The 17,985-nt window shown below is 42.1% G+C and overlaps 1 protein-coding gene across 1 annotated transcript; it reads left to right on the forward strand.

Annotated features, from left to right (window-relative positions):
* Positions 1–6,011: 6,011 nt before the first annotated feature.
* ssh2b (slingshot protein phosphatase 2b) lies at positions 6,012–16,111 on the forward strand (the record flags this gene model as incomplete). Its single annotated transcript, XM_036142983.1, is given in 13 exon segments — positions 6,012–6,124; positions 6,253–6,317; positions 6,909–7,030; positions 7,123–7,188; positions 7,284–7,349; positions 7,487–7,681; positions 8,738–8,831; positions 8,932–9,060; positions 9,339–9,385; positions 9,599–9,745; positions 10,566–10,766; positions 11,610–12,564; positions 13,495–16,111. Coding segments are annotated over 13 exon segments (3,460 nt in total), but the record flags the coding sequence as incomplete, so codon positions are not given.
* Between the last annotated feature and the right edge of the window lie 1,874 nt (positions 16,112–17,985).

A 17,985-nucleotide genomic window follows, 5' to 3' on the forward strand; every position in this document is an offset into this window, starting at 1 on the left:
AACAAATGACAACGATGGACCTTTTGCTTTAAGGTGTTTTTTAAGAGACATTGATTAGACTTCAAATAAATATAAATATTATATTAGGATATTATTTTATATATGTTTTCTTAAATATGAATAATTAGGAAAACTTGTCAGTGTTAAAGTGTGATAAGATAGGGAGGTGTTAACATAGTCTTATGGTTAACTATCAATGACAGTTCCTAATTGATTATGTTTTTACTAGCTGTTATTTTGTAAACTTATTTCAGATGTTATTCAGTATAAATCTTTCCTCCCCTCCATTTTCTAGACATATCCAGGTCCAGGTATGAGGTGCCAGTGCAGCCACTGCGTGAGAGTTTCCCTAAGATTCTCCAGGGAGAAGCCAGGAGAAGCTTCCGCAGCGACTGGTACAAATCCCATCCCTGGTTAGAATACTCGCAATCAAATGATGCAGCTTACTGTTTTGCATGTAGGCATTTTTCCCTCCCTGATGCTCCAAGGACTGTTTTCACCTCATTTGAGGGTTATCGTAACTGGAAAAAGGCTACAATGAAAGACAGTGGTATCTGTTCTCATGCCAGATCAGAAGGCCATGTAAATGCAATGTTCGCATGGACAGAGAACAAGAAACTTAAGGATAAAAGTACCTCAATGGTTCGACTTATGGATGAGCAAAAAAATAAGCAGGTGGCTGAAAATCAATACTACATTAAAACAGCTGAAATTTAGTTTTAACAGCCACAGAAAACATAGCACAGCGGGGTCACAGGGAGTCTCCCGACTCAGAAAAAAAAAAGGTGTTTTTCTGTCTATGTTAGACCTGCTGGGTAACCATAACCCCATGATTAAAAAAAGACTTGAACAACAAGCTAAAAATGCAAAATACACAAGTAAAACAATACAGAATGAAATGCTTGAGTGTTTGGCTGCAATGGTCAAAAAGGAAATCATCCAGGAAGTTAAAACGAGCAAGCAGTTTTCAGTTATTGTTGATGAAACTAAGATGTTCAGAAAAAAGAGCAAATGTCTTTTGTTCTGAGATATTTTTACAACGGTGTGGTTCATGAAAGCTTTCTGGAGTTGAAGTGGCAGAACACCTGGATGCTGCCGCCTTAAGTGACAAGATTATTTTCTTCCTGGAGAAGCATGGGCTGGACTACAAGAAAAACCTGGTAGGCCAGGGCTACGATGGCGCGGCAGTGATGCGTGGGGCACATGCAGGTGTTCAAGCAAAAATAAAAGAAGTAGCAAACATACCTTCTATGTTCACTGTAGTGCACACTGCTTAAACTTAGTTATTGTAGACACTGTAACAAGTGTGGCAGATGCAGGGAACTTCTTCTCACTATTGGAACAACTGTATGTATTCATGTCTGGGTCTTATGAACATAACAAATGGCTGGAAGTGCAGCGGGAGATGTTTGATGGTGCACCAAGGGAACTCCAACAGCTAAGTGATACACGTTGGGCCTGTAGGCACATAGCATGTCGCAATGTTATGGACAGGTTGCCTGCGATAGTACAGGTGCTTGAAGAGATTGCATCTGAGAACCATCCACAAAGAGCAGTAGAAGCAAGAGGGATACTGGCTCAAATTGATCAGAATTTGCTGGATGTCTTGTTCTGTTCAGAAAGGTCCTGAGTGACTCCAATTTTTTATCAGACATGCTACAGTCTAAAACAGTGGACTATGCAAAAGCTGTTGAACTTATTGAAGCACTAAAGGAGACACTGGTCCTGTACCGTAGTCAAGCCTCTTTTGAGGAAATTTGGAGTGAAACACTGGATTTATGTCAACAAAGCAACATTGATACAACTCAGCGAAACCAAAGAGGCCAAGACAGACAACAAAAGTGCTCCAGGACACTGTCATCCACTCCACCTTGGGACAGCATGTAGTTCCAGATAGCAACATACTTTTTGTGTGTCTGTATACTATCCAGTTCTGGATAACATGATTGGAGAAATAGGAAGAAGATTTTCTAAAACAAATTGTAACATTATGCGGGTGTACAGGCACTAAATCCATCAAGTCCAACTTTTTTAAGAGAGGAGGCTGTTCTATTATTGGCTGAAGCTTATGATTCAAATATTGAGGATCTCAAACACGAGTTACATCAGACAAGGAGAGTACTAGACAGACAAAAGGAGGGAAAGGAAAGTCCTACCACTCTCATGGAGTTCACTCAGATGTTGGACCCATACCAGGATGTGTTTTATGAGTTGTTCAGGTTGTGTAAAATAGGGGTTGTGTTACCTGTGAGCAGCGCATCCTGTGAATAAAGTTTTTCATCTCTCAGGCTCATAAAGACGTATTTGCGATCAACTATGACGGAAAAGAGACTATCAAGTTTGGCTGTACTAAGCATTGAATCAAAACGCACAAAGGCATTAGATCTAGATACATTTGTGAAGCGTTTTGCTGAGCAACATGGAAATCGGCGCATTCAGCTGTTATAGGCATGCTAACTTTCTGTTATGCTCTCTGGTGAGCCTTTACAAAGCTGTTAACAAGATGGCATTATCAACCTTTCTGTATTTACAGCTGAGAAAATCTGATATACCTTTAATAAAACCAAAGTTTGTGAAACAAAGTAAAAAATGTGATACTGGTGCAAATCCTGCTTAATATGAAGCAGTGTTATTGTTTTTTTGTTTACAGTATGAAACTATCCAGAAATGACCTGTATGAACCTACTCACAAAATGTTTTGTACTTTTTCCGACTGGGAGCAAAATGTATTTTTACGTTGCTTCTTTTCAGATTTGTGGAGATTTTGATGTTACATACAGTACTTGCCTTTTTGTTGATAAAACAGCTCTATCTAAAGCATATTTACAAGCATGAAATGTCCATTTCATGTCTCTTTAACTGCTGTGAACTACTGTCCTGTATTGCTCATCACTTTTACAGTAAAACCTCATCTGTCAAAAAAATGTCAAGTTACAGAGGAACAAATGGGGTAAATGTGTGTTCTGAGTAAACAATAAAAGCAATGTCCAGTACCTTGTTTGGTTACCATGACCCATTTGTTTTTACAGTTCCATTCTCAGTCCATAGATCTCTGATGGGTACATTTTTCTTTCTATAGTTTCTCGTGCAAATGCTGCAAAGCTGCCTCTCTGAAACAGTCCATCTCACGCGTCTGCGACTCAGCACCTGTGTCTTACCTTAATACCTTCCCTGTGATAATGCTCCACCTGAAGTAGTATTATCATACTTCTATCTCTTATTAAGTGAGATCACATTGTATATGTTCCTAATATGAACTGTTTCACATGAACACATACTGTACATACTATTTCTCACCAAACTGTGATAACTGTTATTAAATACAGTATAAACAAATGTCATATGTTGCCACCCCTCAAAAATTCCTGCCCCCCTCTCGCCACCCCATAAATATTTTTCTAGATCCGCCCCTGGCGATGAGCGATAAAAACAAAGAGTGAATCTGTGAGAGTCACGGGAGTTTCTGCGCTCGGAGTTTTTCTTTTTCTTTTTTTTGCCTCGGTTCTCCAGCGGTGTCTGGAACCGTCTCAGCCGCGCGGGTAAGCGATGCCTCCCGGAGTGGCGGCCACCCCTCGCAGCTCCTCGGCCGGCTGCTTCTGCGCCTGCTGCGGGGTGAAGATCGGACCCTGCTTCACCGAGAACCCCGTGATCTCTCGGGGGGAAATCTATCAGCTGTGAGTTCATGCGGTCAGCTGAGCAGAAACGATCTGAGCGTCATCTGCAGAAACATTTTGTACTCTCAATACGTTGTTTACGCTTAACTTGCATGCTAGATTTTGGCATGTTCTGGCAGTTTTATGCACTCATTTCTGCGTTAATTCGTGCTCCCAGTAGGTTTGAATTAACAATGGTTTACAGTTTTGCTGAGATGTCTAACTAGATGATTGCACCGCAGCCTGGATCCAGCAGGTCTCCTTGCATTTGCCTTCTGACAAACCCGCCTGCAGGATGCTTCACCTGCTCGCATGCACTCCCCCACCTCTGTTTTCATGCATTTTAAGGGAACACCAGGCTAGCAAGCACACTGTGTACCCCAGACACTTTCATGGCTTATAATTAATCTGTCAGCTCTGGAGGTGAGCACTCTGGATCAAGCTGGCATTTATTGGTGATTTATGGGTTTGATCAACAAAGCTAGAAATATTTCTTGCGTCATGTATTTATCATTGGCACTGTTGTGAGACATTTTGTGCCTGTGCGGGTTCTACGTGTGCAAGCTCGGCTCTTTCACAAGATCATGGTATGAAGATCCTGACGGCTTGCTCACAGCATTGTGCTAAAATGCTGATTTTTTTGTTTTGAGGAAAGGCATGTGGGTATTGTCATCACTCTGTCACTGCTGTTGTTTCAGAGTGTTTTTAGTGTCTAATCCCTGTTGATCCCTTGGTTTGTCTTGAGAAGGATTTAAAGCTGTTTTTACTCGAGAGTATTTAACATTTCATACTTCTTTTTTTCAACAGTAAACTCTGACAAAGGTCAGAGGAATTTTCTAACCTGATAAAGTTGCTCAACTAAAGCCGACATTTGTCTTTTTTGTCACCCGTTGTAATAACTCGTGTTAATTCCAGCGTTTGGCTTTAGCTTCCTTTTATCTTGATGACAGGCAGTAAAATTTGCAGACTTTCTGTCTCTGCACCCTATCCTTGCCCTATGTTTATGTTCTGGCGTAGAAATGAGGATATGGACACTCCGTCATCAGTGGTGAGAAAATCTGCTTTCCGTGTCATCATAAAATACAGACTTTAGGGACTGTCAATTTGTTAAAACACAGTGTAATCATCACCACTATGAAATCTAGCAATGACTGGGAACAAACACCCCTTGGATTTTCACATTCAGATTATTGTGTTCGATATCTTGAGTATATTACATAATTCAATTATCCATAGGGTTCTCGGCATAAGTGGCTTATTGAGAGGTGCCAAGTCGGTGCCTGGTAGCCGTTCAGGTTTGTGTCAGCGAGTCGCAGCCGCAGCCCATGGACCGATAATTGGAGGAAATTCAGATGAAAGAAGACGTTGTTTTAAGTCAAATAGCAACTTCTTTTTATCTCTCCTGTAAACCAGTCCATTTTTTTTCTGTGCCTCTGTCATTTTAGGAACATATCAAATCCGACTCAGCAAACATGTCACTGGAAGTTGCTGGTTTTTGTCTCACATTGCAATCTAAACTGTCTTGAGCTCATAAATCTTGCTTTTAATTGCTGTGCACAAGATTGGTTGTTTTAGGAGCTCACAGGCCTGATCTAAATTAAACTGAAATCAAATCAGTCCTGCCTGAAATGTGTTCCACTTTCAGGCAGGAAGCTTCCATAGCAGGTATTTACCAGATACTGTGGAATAAATGTTTTTAATGGCTGCTTGATTCAGTTGTGGTATGAAAAGCCACATGTAAATACAGATGGTGTCTCTGAACTTTAAGATGTGGTGGTTCACATTTTAAGAAAGTCACCAATGGCGGCATTATTGGTATCTGGGCTGTTTTTGCACATAGGACAGCACTTATTTCTCTTCTGTAATATTTTACAAGGTGGAAGTTTAAAGACGGTGCAATGTTGACTCCTTCGTCTTTGCACAATCACTCCTCATCATTCAGACAGAGTCTTAGGTCCTGGGCTAAGACCACCTGATTTTGTTTTTCTTTTATTTATTGTAATCTTCGGGTGTTTCAAAGAGTTCATGACACCATACACTTCGTCAAGGATCAAGAGCCTTTAGAACAGGCCCATAGCATGACAGATCCCCTACTGTACTTAGTGAACATATGCTGTGATTGGCCAGACTGGGTTTGACATACGTTACACCTTTTTAAAATGCAGTTTTTGATTCAAATGAGAGTATTTACTACAATAACACTGGACAGAAGGGCATTGATCTGGTATGACGCTCTATGCTACACAGTTTTCTTGCTTTGAATGTTTGTTGAGTAAAGTCTCTGAAAGCTAAGGCCCAAAAAAGCTATTAATACCTTTTTTTTTAAACAAGTTTCTCCTTTCTTTTGTCTCTGTGCAGCATCAGTGAAAGTTTCCTGACAGTCAAAGGAGCTGCTCTCTTCCTGCCTCGAGGAAATGGCTCCTCTCCAACTTCAGCCTCTCGCTTCTCGCAGCTACGGAGTAAACATGCAGGTCAGGCGAAAAGCCCTGTTCAAAGCGCCGACCAGTTTCAGTTTGTTTTTCTTAGCTAAATGATGCAGCATTAATAGGCAAAGCTGTTGCCTTAAGTTGTTTAAGAGCTGTTTCTTAAATCTTAACAGGAGACATCCAGCAGCATCTACAGACCATGTTCACTCTCCTCAGACCAGAGGACAACATCAAGCTGGTGGGTGCATGATGCTACCGTATTTTTCGGACTATAAGTCACACTTTTTTTCATACTTTGGCTAATCCTACGATTTATAGTCAGGTGCAACATATATCAAATATATATGTCGCACCTGACATATAAAACATATTTATATGTTTTAAAATGTTAATTCATACTGACCAACATGAACCAAGGAGTAAACATTACCGTCTATAGCCGCAAGAGGGCGCTCTAGGCTTGTGAAAACTATATGCTGCTCCTGTACCACATAAAAATTAATTGAAACATTAATTATAGACATATAGACAACGAAGACTGCACACGTTTGTCGTTTTGCTGTTTCAGTATGCATTCACGCAGCTGAGCGTTACGTGGTGCAGCTCGAAGGGGGAGCCCAGACCGCGACAGAACCCTGTTATTGGGCTGTCCGTGAAGCTAACAATAGCGTTAGCTTATGTTGTAGCTTATGTTGTAGCTTATGTTGTTACAAATTCACTGACTTTTTTATGTTGATCTCAAAACATCCGTGTCATGCGGTACTCAAAGCACAAACCAACTTCACTGCCGGCTTTTTCACTGTTCTGCCCTTTCTGGTTCCTCCTCCAGGCGGTACGTTTGGAGAGCGCCAGCACTCAGGCCACACGCTACATGGTGGTGGCCTCAACCATCGGACGCCAGGACACAGAGGAGAGCGTGGTGCTTGGCATGGATTTTAGTCCCGTAGACAGGTGAGACGATGATTGCGCTCAAACCTACGTGTGCCGCCTCGATGATATAAAGTTGTAAAATTGAGGTTTCTTATTTTTCTCTCTCCTTGCAGCTCATGTTCAGTTGGTTTGGTTTTGCCCTTATGGAGTGACACCTTAATACACCTGGATGGAGATGGGTAAGAAATGAAAGGCATGAAAGAACTCAGCACTCTCCAAGCAAAAGACGCCAAAAGGGTTGAAGGTTTGCTTTGTTTCTCCTTTTTGTTCTCAGCGGATTCAGCGTATCAACCGATAACAGAGTGCACGTATTCAAGCCTGTTTCTGTGCAAGCCATGTGGTGAGTGTAAAGAAAAAACAAGTGGATCTTTATTAAGCTTCCGGTTGTTCAACTGTTTTCATCCTTAAGGGCATTCTCATAAAACAAAATCTTTTTACTGCCATCATATCAAAATCCTTCCAAACTGATATTGACAGGTCGGCTCTGCAGTCGCTCCACAAAGCCTGCGAAGTGGCTCGTTGCCACAACTACTTCCCAGGCAGCTTGTTCCTCACCTGGGTAAGCTATTATCAGAGCAGAGTGTCCTCCGACCAGACCCGCATCAACGAATGGAACGCCATGCAGGACGTGCAGTCACACCGCGCCGACTCACCCGTCCTTTTCTCCGATATGTAAATATTAAAATCATATGGATTTAAAACTATACTTGGTAAACTGCTGATTTCCAGTGCCGTCCAAAAGTATTCATGCTTTTGTCAATTTCTTCACCTTTTACCTTACAACTTCAATGTGTTTTTTATTGGGATTTGATTGCGATACACCAACAAAAAGTAGTGCATAATTATTAAGCAGAACTAAAACTGTACGTGGTTTTTAAACATTTGATCCGGATAAAAATCTGAAAAGTGTTTGCGTTGAGGCTCTATAGGTCAGTAATTTTCAGAACATCTTTTTGCTACAATTCTAGCTGTAAATTCTTTTTGTGTGTTTTTATCAGCTTAAGTTGTCTAGATTCTGAAATCTCTGCTTACTGAAGCTCAGTAAGCATGAAGAGCATATGGGAACAGTAATTTTAGCAACAGCTATAGTTATTGTGTCAATAGATCCAGCCACCTGAGCTGTGAATCTCTGCAGCTCCTCCAAAGTTACCATGGGCCTCTGGGCTGCTGATTAATACCTTGCTGTGCCATTCACTTTCCATTTTATTACAGTGCCCTGTGAGATGTTAAAAGTTTAGGAGTTTCTTTCTCTCCCTAATCCGCCCCAGCATCCCCACCAGAGATAAAATATTTTATTTTTTACCTCTGACTTTCTTTGTTTCTTGGTCATGATGCCATTTTTCTCTTTAATGTTCTCTAACAAACCTCTGAGGCCTTCTGAGAGTAGCTGGGTTTATACCAAGATTAAATTAAACAAATATGTACTCTTATTTAGAGTTTAGGTGACTTCTGATATTTTAGGCATGTTAGAGTGTAGAGGCTGAATAAATATGCACACCACAGTTTTCAAGTTTTTCTTTTTGAGAAAAATATACTTGCATCGTATTCTCTTTGCTTCAAAATTGTATGCTATTTTATGTTGGTTTATCATGTCAGATCTTAATAAAATGCACGAGGTGTTTGTGTTTTAAAGTGACAGTGTAAAACTTTGAAAGAGTTATGAATACTTTAGTAGGGCGCCTTTCTGTCTAACTTTATATGTTAAGTTTCCCTGTCGTGTTTCTCCAGCCCCACAGAGAGAGAGCTTACAGAGCGACAGATAAAAACCAGCTTGAGGGAAATCATGATGCAGAAAGATCTTGAGAATGTCACCTGTAAAGAAGTGAGTTGCCTCGCATATCTTTCAAGCAGAAGTAGTCATTTACATTTTTTGTCCGAATTAGGTTAAACTGAGCGCTCTGTTCTCTTAACGTGTCCCACAGATACGAACAGAGCTGGAAATGCACATGACGTGCAACCTGCGAGAGTTCAAGGAGTTCATCGACAAAGAGATGATTGTTATTCTTGGCCAGATGGACAGTCCTTCAGAGATCTTTGACCACGTCTTCTTGGTATGTTGACAAAAAAAACAAACATTTTTGTTGGTTGTGACACTAAACAAGAAACTCAAGCTACACTTGAACCATTTATCACCACTTTGTGCATCAGAACCACAGCAATCTGATGCAGAGTTGTGCAATAATGTGTCCAATTTTAAGGTACTTAGGTCTTGTTTGGATTGTAAATGCGTACTGTATGTCAGGCATGTGTGACCATTGGGATTTAGGACGGATGAAAAGCTCAGAGGAAGGTCTGGAACAGCATTGAGGATTGCTTTTGTTTCCTACAGGGATCTGAGTGGAATGCATCTAATTTGGAGGAGCTGCAGAAGAGCGGGTAAGGAAAGACAAAATGCAACGAAACGAACCCCCTCTCTACAATCAGTGCTGGGGACATTAATGAAAATACAGTACAGAATACATCCATTTAAAATAAGAACATTTACTTAGCATACAAGCAAATGTTGTAGCTTGATGTGTTTTCAGTTTAACGGCTACAGACAAGCAGCCTGACTTATTTTCATCTAACATTTGTGTATTTTCCCTTCAGCGTTCAGTACATCCTGAATGTAACCAGGGAGATCGATAATTTCTTCCCCGGCGTGTTTGAGTACCACAACATCCGCGTCTACGACGAGGAAGCCACCGACCTGCTGGCTTATTGGAATGACACCTATAAGTTCATATCTAGAGCAAAGTGAGTTTTATGGGGTTTCTGTGCAGAATGGAAAAATATGACATTTGTTTTAAAGCTTTTCCAGCTCTGGATATATAAGGAGGGAATTGAAGTACTGCTTTTACTTTTCCTATTATGCAGATGCAAAACAAATCAAAGTTTCTGAAAGAAATAGAATAAAAAGTTTAAAAAAATAATTTATATAATTGGTTTACCACATTGCAACTTGTACTTTTAAAAGTATACTTGTACTTTAAATAATTTGTTTTTGTTGAGGGACATCTTTCACAACTCCAACTGGTAGCATATAGATTTTAAAATGGAGCTGATGTGATTTATACCAAATGTAAAAAAATGATTTATTTTTGGGGGGGCGGCATAAAAATACGGCTTTTTGTAGTTGCTTTAGAGACCAACTTCATCATTTTGACATTCCTTCATTTCATAATTTTAGTGTTCTTATGTCATTTATTCAGGTGACTGATGATTTTGAACAGTTGTTAGTATCACTCTCCTTAAAACATTTTGTTGACCCATCATTTTATACGTACATCAGGTAACGCGGCTAATTTACAAAGATTTCTATGAGTGCTGAAAAAGTTTATGTTCTAAACTAATCAACACAACTAAGGGTGCGCTTTTAATCTGAAACCTTTGGCAAAAATGGTCTACAAGACAATGAATGTTTTAGTTAACTGCATAAATAATCAGCTAAATCACTGACAGTCTAAGATGGAGATGTTTTTTTGGCTTCTTTAAAAAAACCTGACTCATTTGTTTTACAGCCCTAATTTAAACCCAAAATGACAAGGAATAACTTAATTGTTCATGTCTAAACCAGGAAATCTGGCTCAAAGTGCCTGGTCCACTGTAAAATGGGAATAAGCCGCTCTGCAGCCACGGTGATCGCGTACGCCATGAAGGAGTACGGCTGGGATTTGAAAATCGCCTTCAATCACGTCAAGGAGCGTCGGACTGTGACCAAACCCAACCCTTCCTTTATGAGGCAGCTGGAGGAGTACCAGGGCATACTGCTAGCCAGGTACACACATACACATGTAAAGATGGATATTAGAAGAAAAAAATCTAGAACATCCATTGAGTCTTTTTCAAATGTGCAGTTTGCCACAAAAAGTACTTTTTTTGCTATTTAGTGGGATATGTCACTGAACGTATCCTCTTATTTGGTTTACTATCATCTGTGTAGTATCTGTGGGTCACTTTTACTGCTTAATTGTTTTTGAATGAGCAGAATTTGATTAAATATACTGAAACATACTATTTTAAAACATCTTAATGAAAAACTGGTTTCTGCTTATCTGACATACATTAGGCAATAATAGCGCATCGCCTATCAGACTTTTCCTAACCAATACCACTTTTAAACAATTTCTTTTTGTTTTGTTCTAAGCACTAAAATTATCTGCTGGAGTTTATAGATGGAGTATAGTATAACTTTCGTATGGAGAGTTAAGACATAGGTTTATGTATCACAGCATTTCTCCCTAAGCTGTATCTGATTTTTATTAAGCTCAGAAGAAGGGCATCAAATCACATCCAGTTGGGTGATGCATTTATAGAATGAAAAGGTGGGAATCAATGAATAGAAAAGGGGGGGAGGGTAAATTTCCAGTATTTGAATTGCCAATTATCAATCTCAGCCTATCAAAGGGAAAATAGTTCAGTTCTGATGTTTGGGTGTTCAAATAACTGCATATTTAGACAGAAAATCCACATGCTATAAATCATTATCATGAAATTTCAGTCATCTTTTAAACAATATGCTTGAAAAACAGGAAATATAATTGACATAAATGACACTATGTAGGGTAATTGAACTTTTGTTAATTTTGCCAATATATCTGTTTGTCCCTTTCTTCTGTAGCAAGCAAAGGCACAACAAATTGTGGCGTTCTCACTCCGATAGCGATCTGTCTGAGCACCACGAGCCCCTGTCCAAGTCCCTCGCCCAACCCAACAGTCTGGGTCGCTCCGACCCCCATAACCAGGCAAGCAGCATGTCGGGCTCCTCTGTGAGAGATCTGCTGGAATCTCTGGGAACTTCACCGAGCACCGGAAAACCAACACACTCCACGAGCCAGCCTGATACCGGCACCCGCTACTTTGACGACGAGCCGTCGTTATCAGGCGACCCTAAAGCTCAAAGCCCGGAGGCAGCCTCTCTGGCTGATAAAGCCTCCGACAGGCAGCTACCCCCCCACCATCCCGACCCCACAGCTGGCTCTGTGGTATCTCCCAGCCTCTCCAATGGTCTGTGTGACTCTGAGAAGCAGCCAGCATTCTCCCGGCCACGGGCGGCTACTGTGGTCCCTGAGATTGAGAGGACAGACGCGGTTACTGTTGCACAAAGCGTTTTGGTGAGCCAGCCTCACCCACCTCCCTCTGTTCTCCACCTCCCCCCCTCTCCTGCTCCATCGTCTACGAATGAAGCCGTCAAACCTCAGGTTTCCTCCCCTACCCTCCCGGTCCCGGTGCCCGAACCCTTGACGCCGCCAAACGCACAACAGCCGGGATCCCACTGTTTATCGGCACCAGTGCTCATTAAAAAAACGGACGATCATCAGACGTGCGGCTCAGATCCTCCCTCCTCCAATGACGCCAGTCCTCCCGGTGCTATTCCACAGGACAATGTGCTGCTGTTCGGCCATAGTGCAGATCACATCAACTTTTTTAGTGCCAGGGAAAAATTCAAGGGAATGAGTCACGATGGTAAAACTGCCGTGCAGCAGTCTCCCCTGCTGAAGAGCTGTGGTAAAGACCATCTGCCGCTGGCCCAGGAGGGCGTAAACAGTGAGGGGCAGGAGGAGGAGAACACAAAGGTAACCATTGCTTGTAAGTTTTCCTCTATACTTTCTTTCATGCTTTGTTCTTAGTGTGAGAGTCTGTGTGGATGTTCTGAGATGTTTTTCAGCTTTAGCTCAGAGAAACCGGCATATTTAATCTTACAGGTACATTTTCAACAAATTGTAATATAGTCAAAACATAATTATTGAGTAATTAAATTAAAAATGATGAACTCAGATGAACTCATTACGCAAAAAGGGATCTATTTTTAAATCTTTTTTTTTTTTTTTTTTACTCAGTCCAGATAAGACTTCTCATGTCGACTCTGGTTCAGGTTAACAAAGAATGCAACATTTGTGAGTTTCTCGCTGCTCTTGAATAGACTTCACAAGTCTTTCAAGTTATCCTTAGTGTGAACATATCTCTTAAACTTTTTTCCTTCCACTCATCCTTACATTAATATGCTTGGATACAGCGCTCCTTGACCCGCCCACCTCTACAGCATGGACCTTTTTTTTTTTTTTATCTTGCCCTCCTTGTTAATGACCTGTCACCTGTCTAGTTAGCTGTGTTCCTTATGATTGTGTTAAATCATTATTTATTTTATTATTCTAGTTTTCAGAGTAACTGAATTTATGATTTTGAGCAGCTGTGTAAGCCTTAATATTAAATAATAAAAATAAACATCTGATGTACATCTTGTTGAATAATGAATCTATATGAAATAAGAGTTTAACTTTTTGAATTGAGTTATTGAAATAAATTAAGGTTTTAATGGTTTTGGTGTATTTAGATATATTTGTGTACCAGCATCGTTGAATTTATTCCAAATAGGCCTTTAGGTTATGGTTCATATGCGCCATCTAGTGGCGACTAGTTGAAACGCACATAAAAAAAAAAGTTCACGTTTTTTCTTGGTTTTACTTCATTATTGTTTCTGCTTCTGTGTCACCTCTGCTCTGTAGGAAATCCATGCTCCTGTGCAGGTCGCAGGAGTAAAACCCACAGAGACCCTCGCCCGACCAGAACCACAAAGCTCCCACGACCAAGCAGGGATGAGGTCGAAGGAGGAAACGGAGAATCTAGACACTGTCCCTCAGAAGGAGGCCAAGAGTGTAAAAGAGGAATCAAGAGACAAAGAGGACGAGGAGGCCGCCCCCGCCCGTCTCTACAGCGACTGGACGAGGGGGTCCGTGCGGCGAGTTACGCAACAGCTAGAGCAACGGATGAAACAAGAACACGAGACGCCGTTAGCCTCGTCCTCTTCACTCTCGCTCGCTGGGAACGCCTCCTGCTCTCAGCCCCGCCCAAGCAGCTTCCACTCCACGACGGCGTCCGGGTCACAGGATGCAGGGGTCCGCACTCTGGAGGAAGAGCGGGAGGGCCGGGGGGGTGGCATGTTTACTCCAGCCGGCAGGGAGAACGCACTGGGGGTCCTGGGGAATATCGACAAAAGCACAAAAGGACACAAACTCCAGCCTGCTGAAGCCAGATTGCTCTCTACCTCTTCTCCTTTCCAGCACTCTGTGCCGTCTCCCTTTGCCTCCGTGAACTTCCTGTGTCTGGAAGGTGTGACGGAGCTCGAGTCGTGCGTAGACTGGGACTGTTTCACCGAGGGACCGCATGCCGACATCGCCACGAGGGAGACGTGGGAGACTCTGTGCGAGCTGGGTGCCTTCCTGCAGCAGGTCGGCTCGGGTGGCGCGTGCACGAGCCAGGTCTCGGGGAGTGCTCCGAAGCAAGGCAGCGGTATGCAGAAGAGGTTTAGAGAGGTGGAAGCCAGGATCCGCCAGGCGGGCTTGACCCCTCCGTCTCTGATGAAGCGCTCGGCATCGCTGGCCAAACTGGGCTGCCTGGAGCTCCTCGCCAACGAGCTGAGTGAGCTGGAGCGCAGCTGCTCCGCCGCCGCGGCCGCACCCTCTTCTCCAGCTCTCCTCCAGCCAGCTAGCGACGAATCCAAGAAGCAGCGGGTGCACAGCTCTCCCTCCTCCAGCAGCAAAGAGCCGGAGGCCCCGAACGTCACGGCTGCTAGCCTCTCTGCTGCCGGAGAAAGCCCGCCCCCCTCAGATCGGAGCCCGCCGAAGGAAAAACTTCCAAACGCCGAGCAAGACGCCGCAGGTTCGCCCGGGCCGACGCTTCTGACAAACAGGCAGCAGTACGGAAAGACTCACCCACTGAGGCAGCTTCAGAAAAGAACCGTTAGCACCCCGTACCACACAATGTGACCCTCGCTCCGCGTGTATGTGTATGTGTGCGTGCACCTCTTTAAGTGGAAATCAAGTGTAAATGTTAGTTATTCAGCAAACCGATGCCTCTTGCCTTAAAGGATTCTTTTTAGTCGTTGTTTTTATACGTTTCCCCCCCCCACAGAATCACCAAGAGTGATATCAAGCTCATCTTAAAAGCAAATGACAAGGCTATGAAGGTTCCAGTCTGGTGAACTCAGTCAAAAAAATGAAATTAAACAAACATAGCGTAATCCAGACACCGTCTCGTTCCTGAGCCTGTACATACTCTCCGTGCCAATCCTCGCTGCTTTTCTTGATCTCTCACACGTGTATCACCAGAAGCTGGAATATTGCCTCTGTCATTCCTGCCTCTCGCTAATGTTCCTCAGTCCCATGTTTTCTGGAGAGACAACGGCGCCGCTGATCCTCTGCAGTTTTATTCATTTTCATCTGATTGCTGCCAATATTTTTCATGTCAAAATCAGGCAGAAGTTGTAACCACCAACCGTCTCTTCAACGCAGATCAAAAAGGTGTTCCTAACGCTGCTTCAGCAGGAAGTGGAGACCCAATTATTATTTTTTTTTCTTGATTTCGATACGGAAAGAGTGGAAGAAGGTTTCTCCTTTTTTATTTTTTTATTTTCAGTAACACAATACCTCAAACTAGTCCGAGCTGCGCAGACATCAGGGTCTGGTTTTCTGGAATGTCATCCTCAGTCTGAAACAATTTCACCTACACTTGATAAACTGGAAAGAAAAAAAAAAAGCGTGTCTTTCATTGTCCTCACAGTTCTGAAGCCACTCAGAGCAGATTCCTCATGGATGTTCAGCTGTGATGGTGAAAAGGGGAGCTTTGTGGGGGGGCTTGGAGTGTAATGGCAGAGTTTATATTTATGAATTTCCTGCTGTGATCTCTTTTGGATGTACGTCTATATTCTGAGTGTTTTAGAAACTGTATTTTTTTTTTTTTTTTTTTTTTTTTACATCTGGCTTGTGTCAGTGACTGAGTTAGTTTTATTTTGAACGGATCTCTTTTGTACAGCTTTTAGGAGTGTGCCTGTGACTGGCAAGGGAAACTACTCTGCAATCAGAAATATCTGTACAGGGACGTCTGTCATACATGCACTTTACTCCCTTTTGTTTTTTTAATATTACTTTTAATTGGGACTTTCTCTTTAAGTGGGTTTGCTACTTTTGGGGAGCATGCTTAGGCTGTAGTAGGTGTCGGGTATGTGTGCGTGCGCGTGTGCGTTTTAATGTCGAATACGTTTTAGATTTTATTTGAATCTGTCAATGTAAATATTTTATATTATGTGCTTCAACTGTGACCATTAAAAAATGGAGATTATTAAAAGTCGTGTTTTCTGTGAGTCTGTAAAAGCGACCTGATGTCTAGTTATTGATTACGGTTTGGGTGGATTTAGCTTTTTTTATTATTATTATTTATGCTATGAAATTAGTCCTTTTGGCTTATTCCTCCCGTCAGACCTGGTGTAACTGGGTCGGGATGAGAGATCTGCTTGCTCAGACTCTGCCAACAAATAGTCCCTGTGCCTGAGATGAAAGCTTTGTGATGGCCGCTCCTCACTTTGTTGACCTTAATTCACTTATGCTTAGGGTCATCTTCCATTTGGGAGACCCATTTCCGTCCAGGCGTTAACTTCCTGGCCGACTTCTTTAGAAGCTGCTTTAATATTTCCAGCTAATGTTCTCCTTTCATGACGCTGTCCATTTTGTCCCTCCTGGAGCTAAACAGCTGCCACCCCACAGCTTCAAAGCTAGGTTGGTGACCTTGGGCATGATAGTTTTTCCTGCAGCTATAACAATGGTTGAAACTTTCTTTTTTTTTTTTGCCTTCTGAGCACGTTCCTCTTCCTCCGAGTGACCTTTTACCTTTTTGCTTTTGTTCTGTTGCTTTGTAGACCCTTTTGAAACGGACCGCGTTAATCTTTGGGACAATGGACTTGCGTGCAGTCCAATACTTTGCACACCTGGTTGAACTGATGAATTTAGCAGCTCCTGGCATCTGGAGATTAGACTCAAGGACGGTTAAACCAGATTTGTGAAAGTCATCCTATCTTTTGACTTTCCATTTTGTCAAACAGAAGCAGTATGTTCCAGGTGTGCCGTAAGCTACTGGTACGTTAATTCATAATATTTCAGCTAATTGGAGTTGGTTAACTTCTACTTGAGTATTCCAAAAAAAAAGTAAAAAACAAAGCAACTGTTGAAGACGTTTTGCTTCCTCTCCAGGAAGCTTTCTCAATTAAAAAAGTCTGGAGCATTACTCCAGACTTTTTGAATTGAGAAAGCGAGAGGAAGCAAAACGTCTTCAACTACAGAAAACAAGTCCAGATGCTTTGTTTTCTACTTTTTTTGGAATGACCATGACCTGGATGACTGAGAAACTTCACCAGCATTCTACTTGAGTAATATTTTAAGTAGCTAAGTTGAGTACAACGTTATTTAACTCTATAACCCCCTGTGGTAACTTCACAGACGAGCACATTTTAAGCAGATGTCCATCTAGCTGCGAGTAATATTTTCAGTATGAATCATTTAAAGTATACTGTATGTAGTTTGAAGTGCTCAAACGTGAGATACCTGCGATTGGGTATCTGTTTCAAAAGCATTGTGTTGCGATAAGGCGAGTCAGGATCACTGCTTCCAAATTTGCCTTGCTTTTTTTTTTGTAGAGATCTTTATTTTTTTACCCATATTTAAAAATACAAGATTTAGCACATCATTTTCTATTTCGGCCTGTCGGATTACACCACTTTGAAAGAAAACATCAGACATACTTTCACTTGAGTCCAATATTTGTCTGCCCACCTCTGACACCAAACAAGTTGGTGAAATGAAAAGATTGGTATAAACTTAAAATTGGCCTGGGGAGTGAATCATTCGCAGCTTAACTGTATATTGATTCAAATCTAAAAAAAAAAATGCACTGAAGTTGCTGCATTAGGTTTTATCAATGTCATTCCAACAGTTGGTTTTAACAGTGCAGTCACCTGTATATCGCTTATTTAGCCCTCGAAGCCATGGCCAGGGGGCATCAGTGATTGACCTCTGGTCGCCAGTGTGCGCAGTGGACGCACTCCCCACTCCCCCTCCCCTCGTCCCACCCTTTGGGCTCGCGTTTCCCCGTACTGACGGAGCCTGTTCCAAAATAGACGGAACCCACCCTCCCACCCTCTTGTCTTGCCTGCTCTGTCCCGATGCTGT

The sequence above is a fragment of the Fundulus heteroclitus genome, chromosome 11 (assembly GCF_011125445.2).
Source record: "Fundulus heteroclitus isolate FHET01 chromosome 11, MU-UCD_Fhet_4.1, whole genome shotgun sequence".
In the NCBI taxonomy this organism is placed as follows: Eukaryota; Metazoa; Chordata; class Actinopteri; order Cyprinodontiformes; family Fundulidae; genus Fundulus; species Fundulus heteroclitus.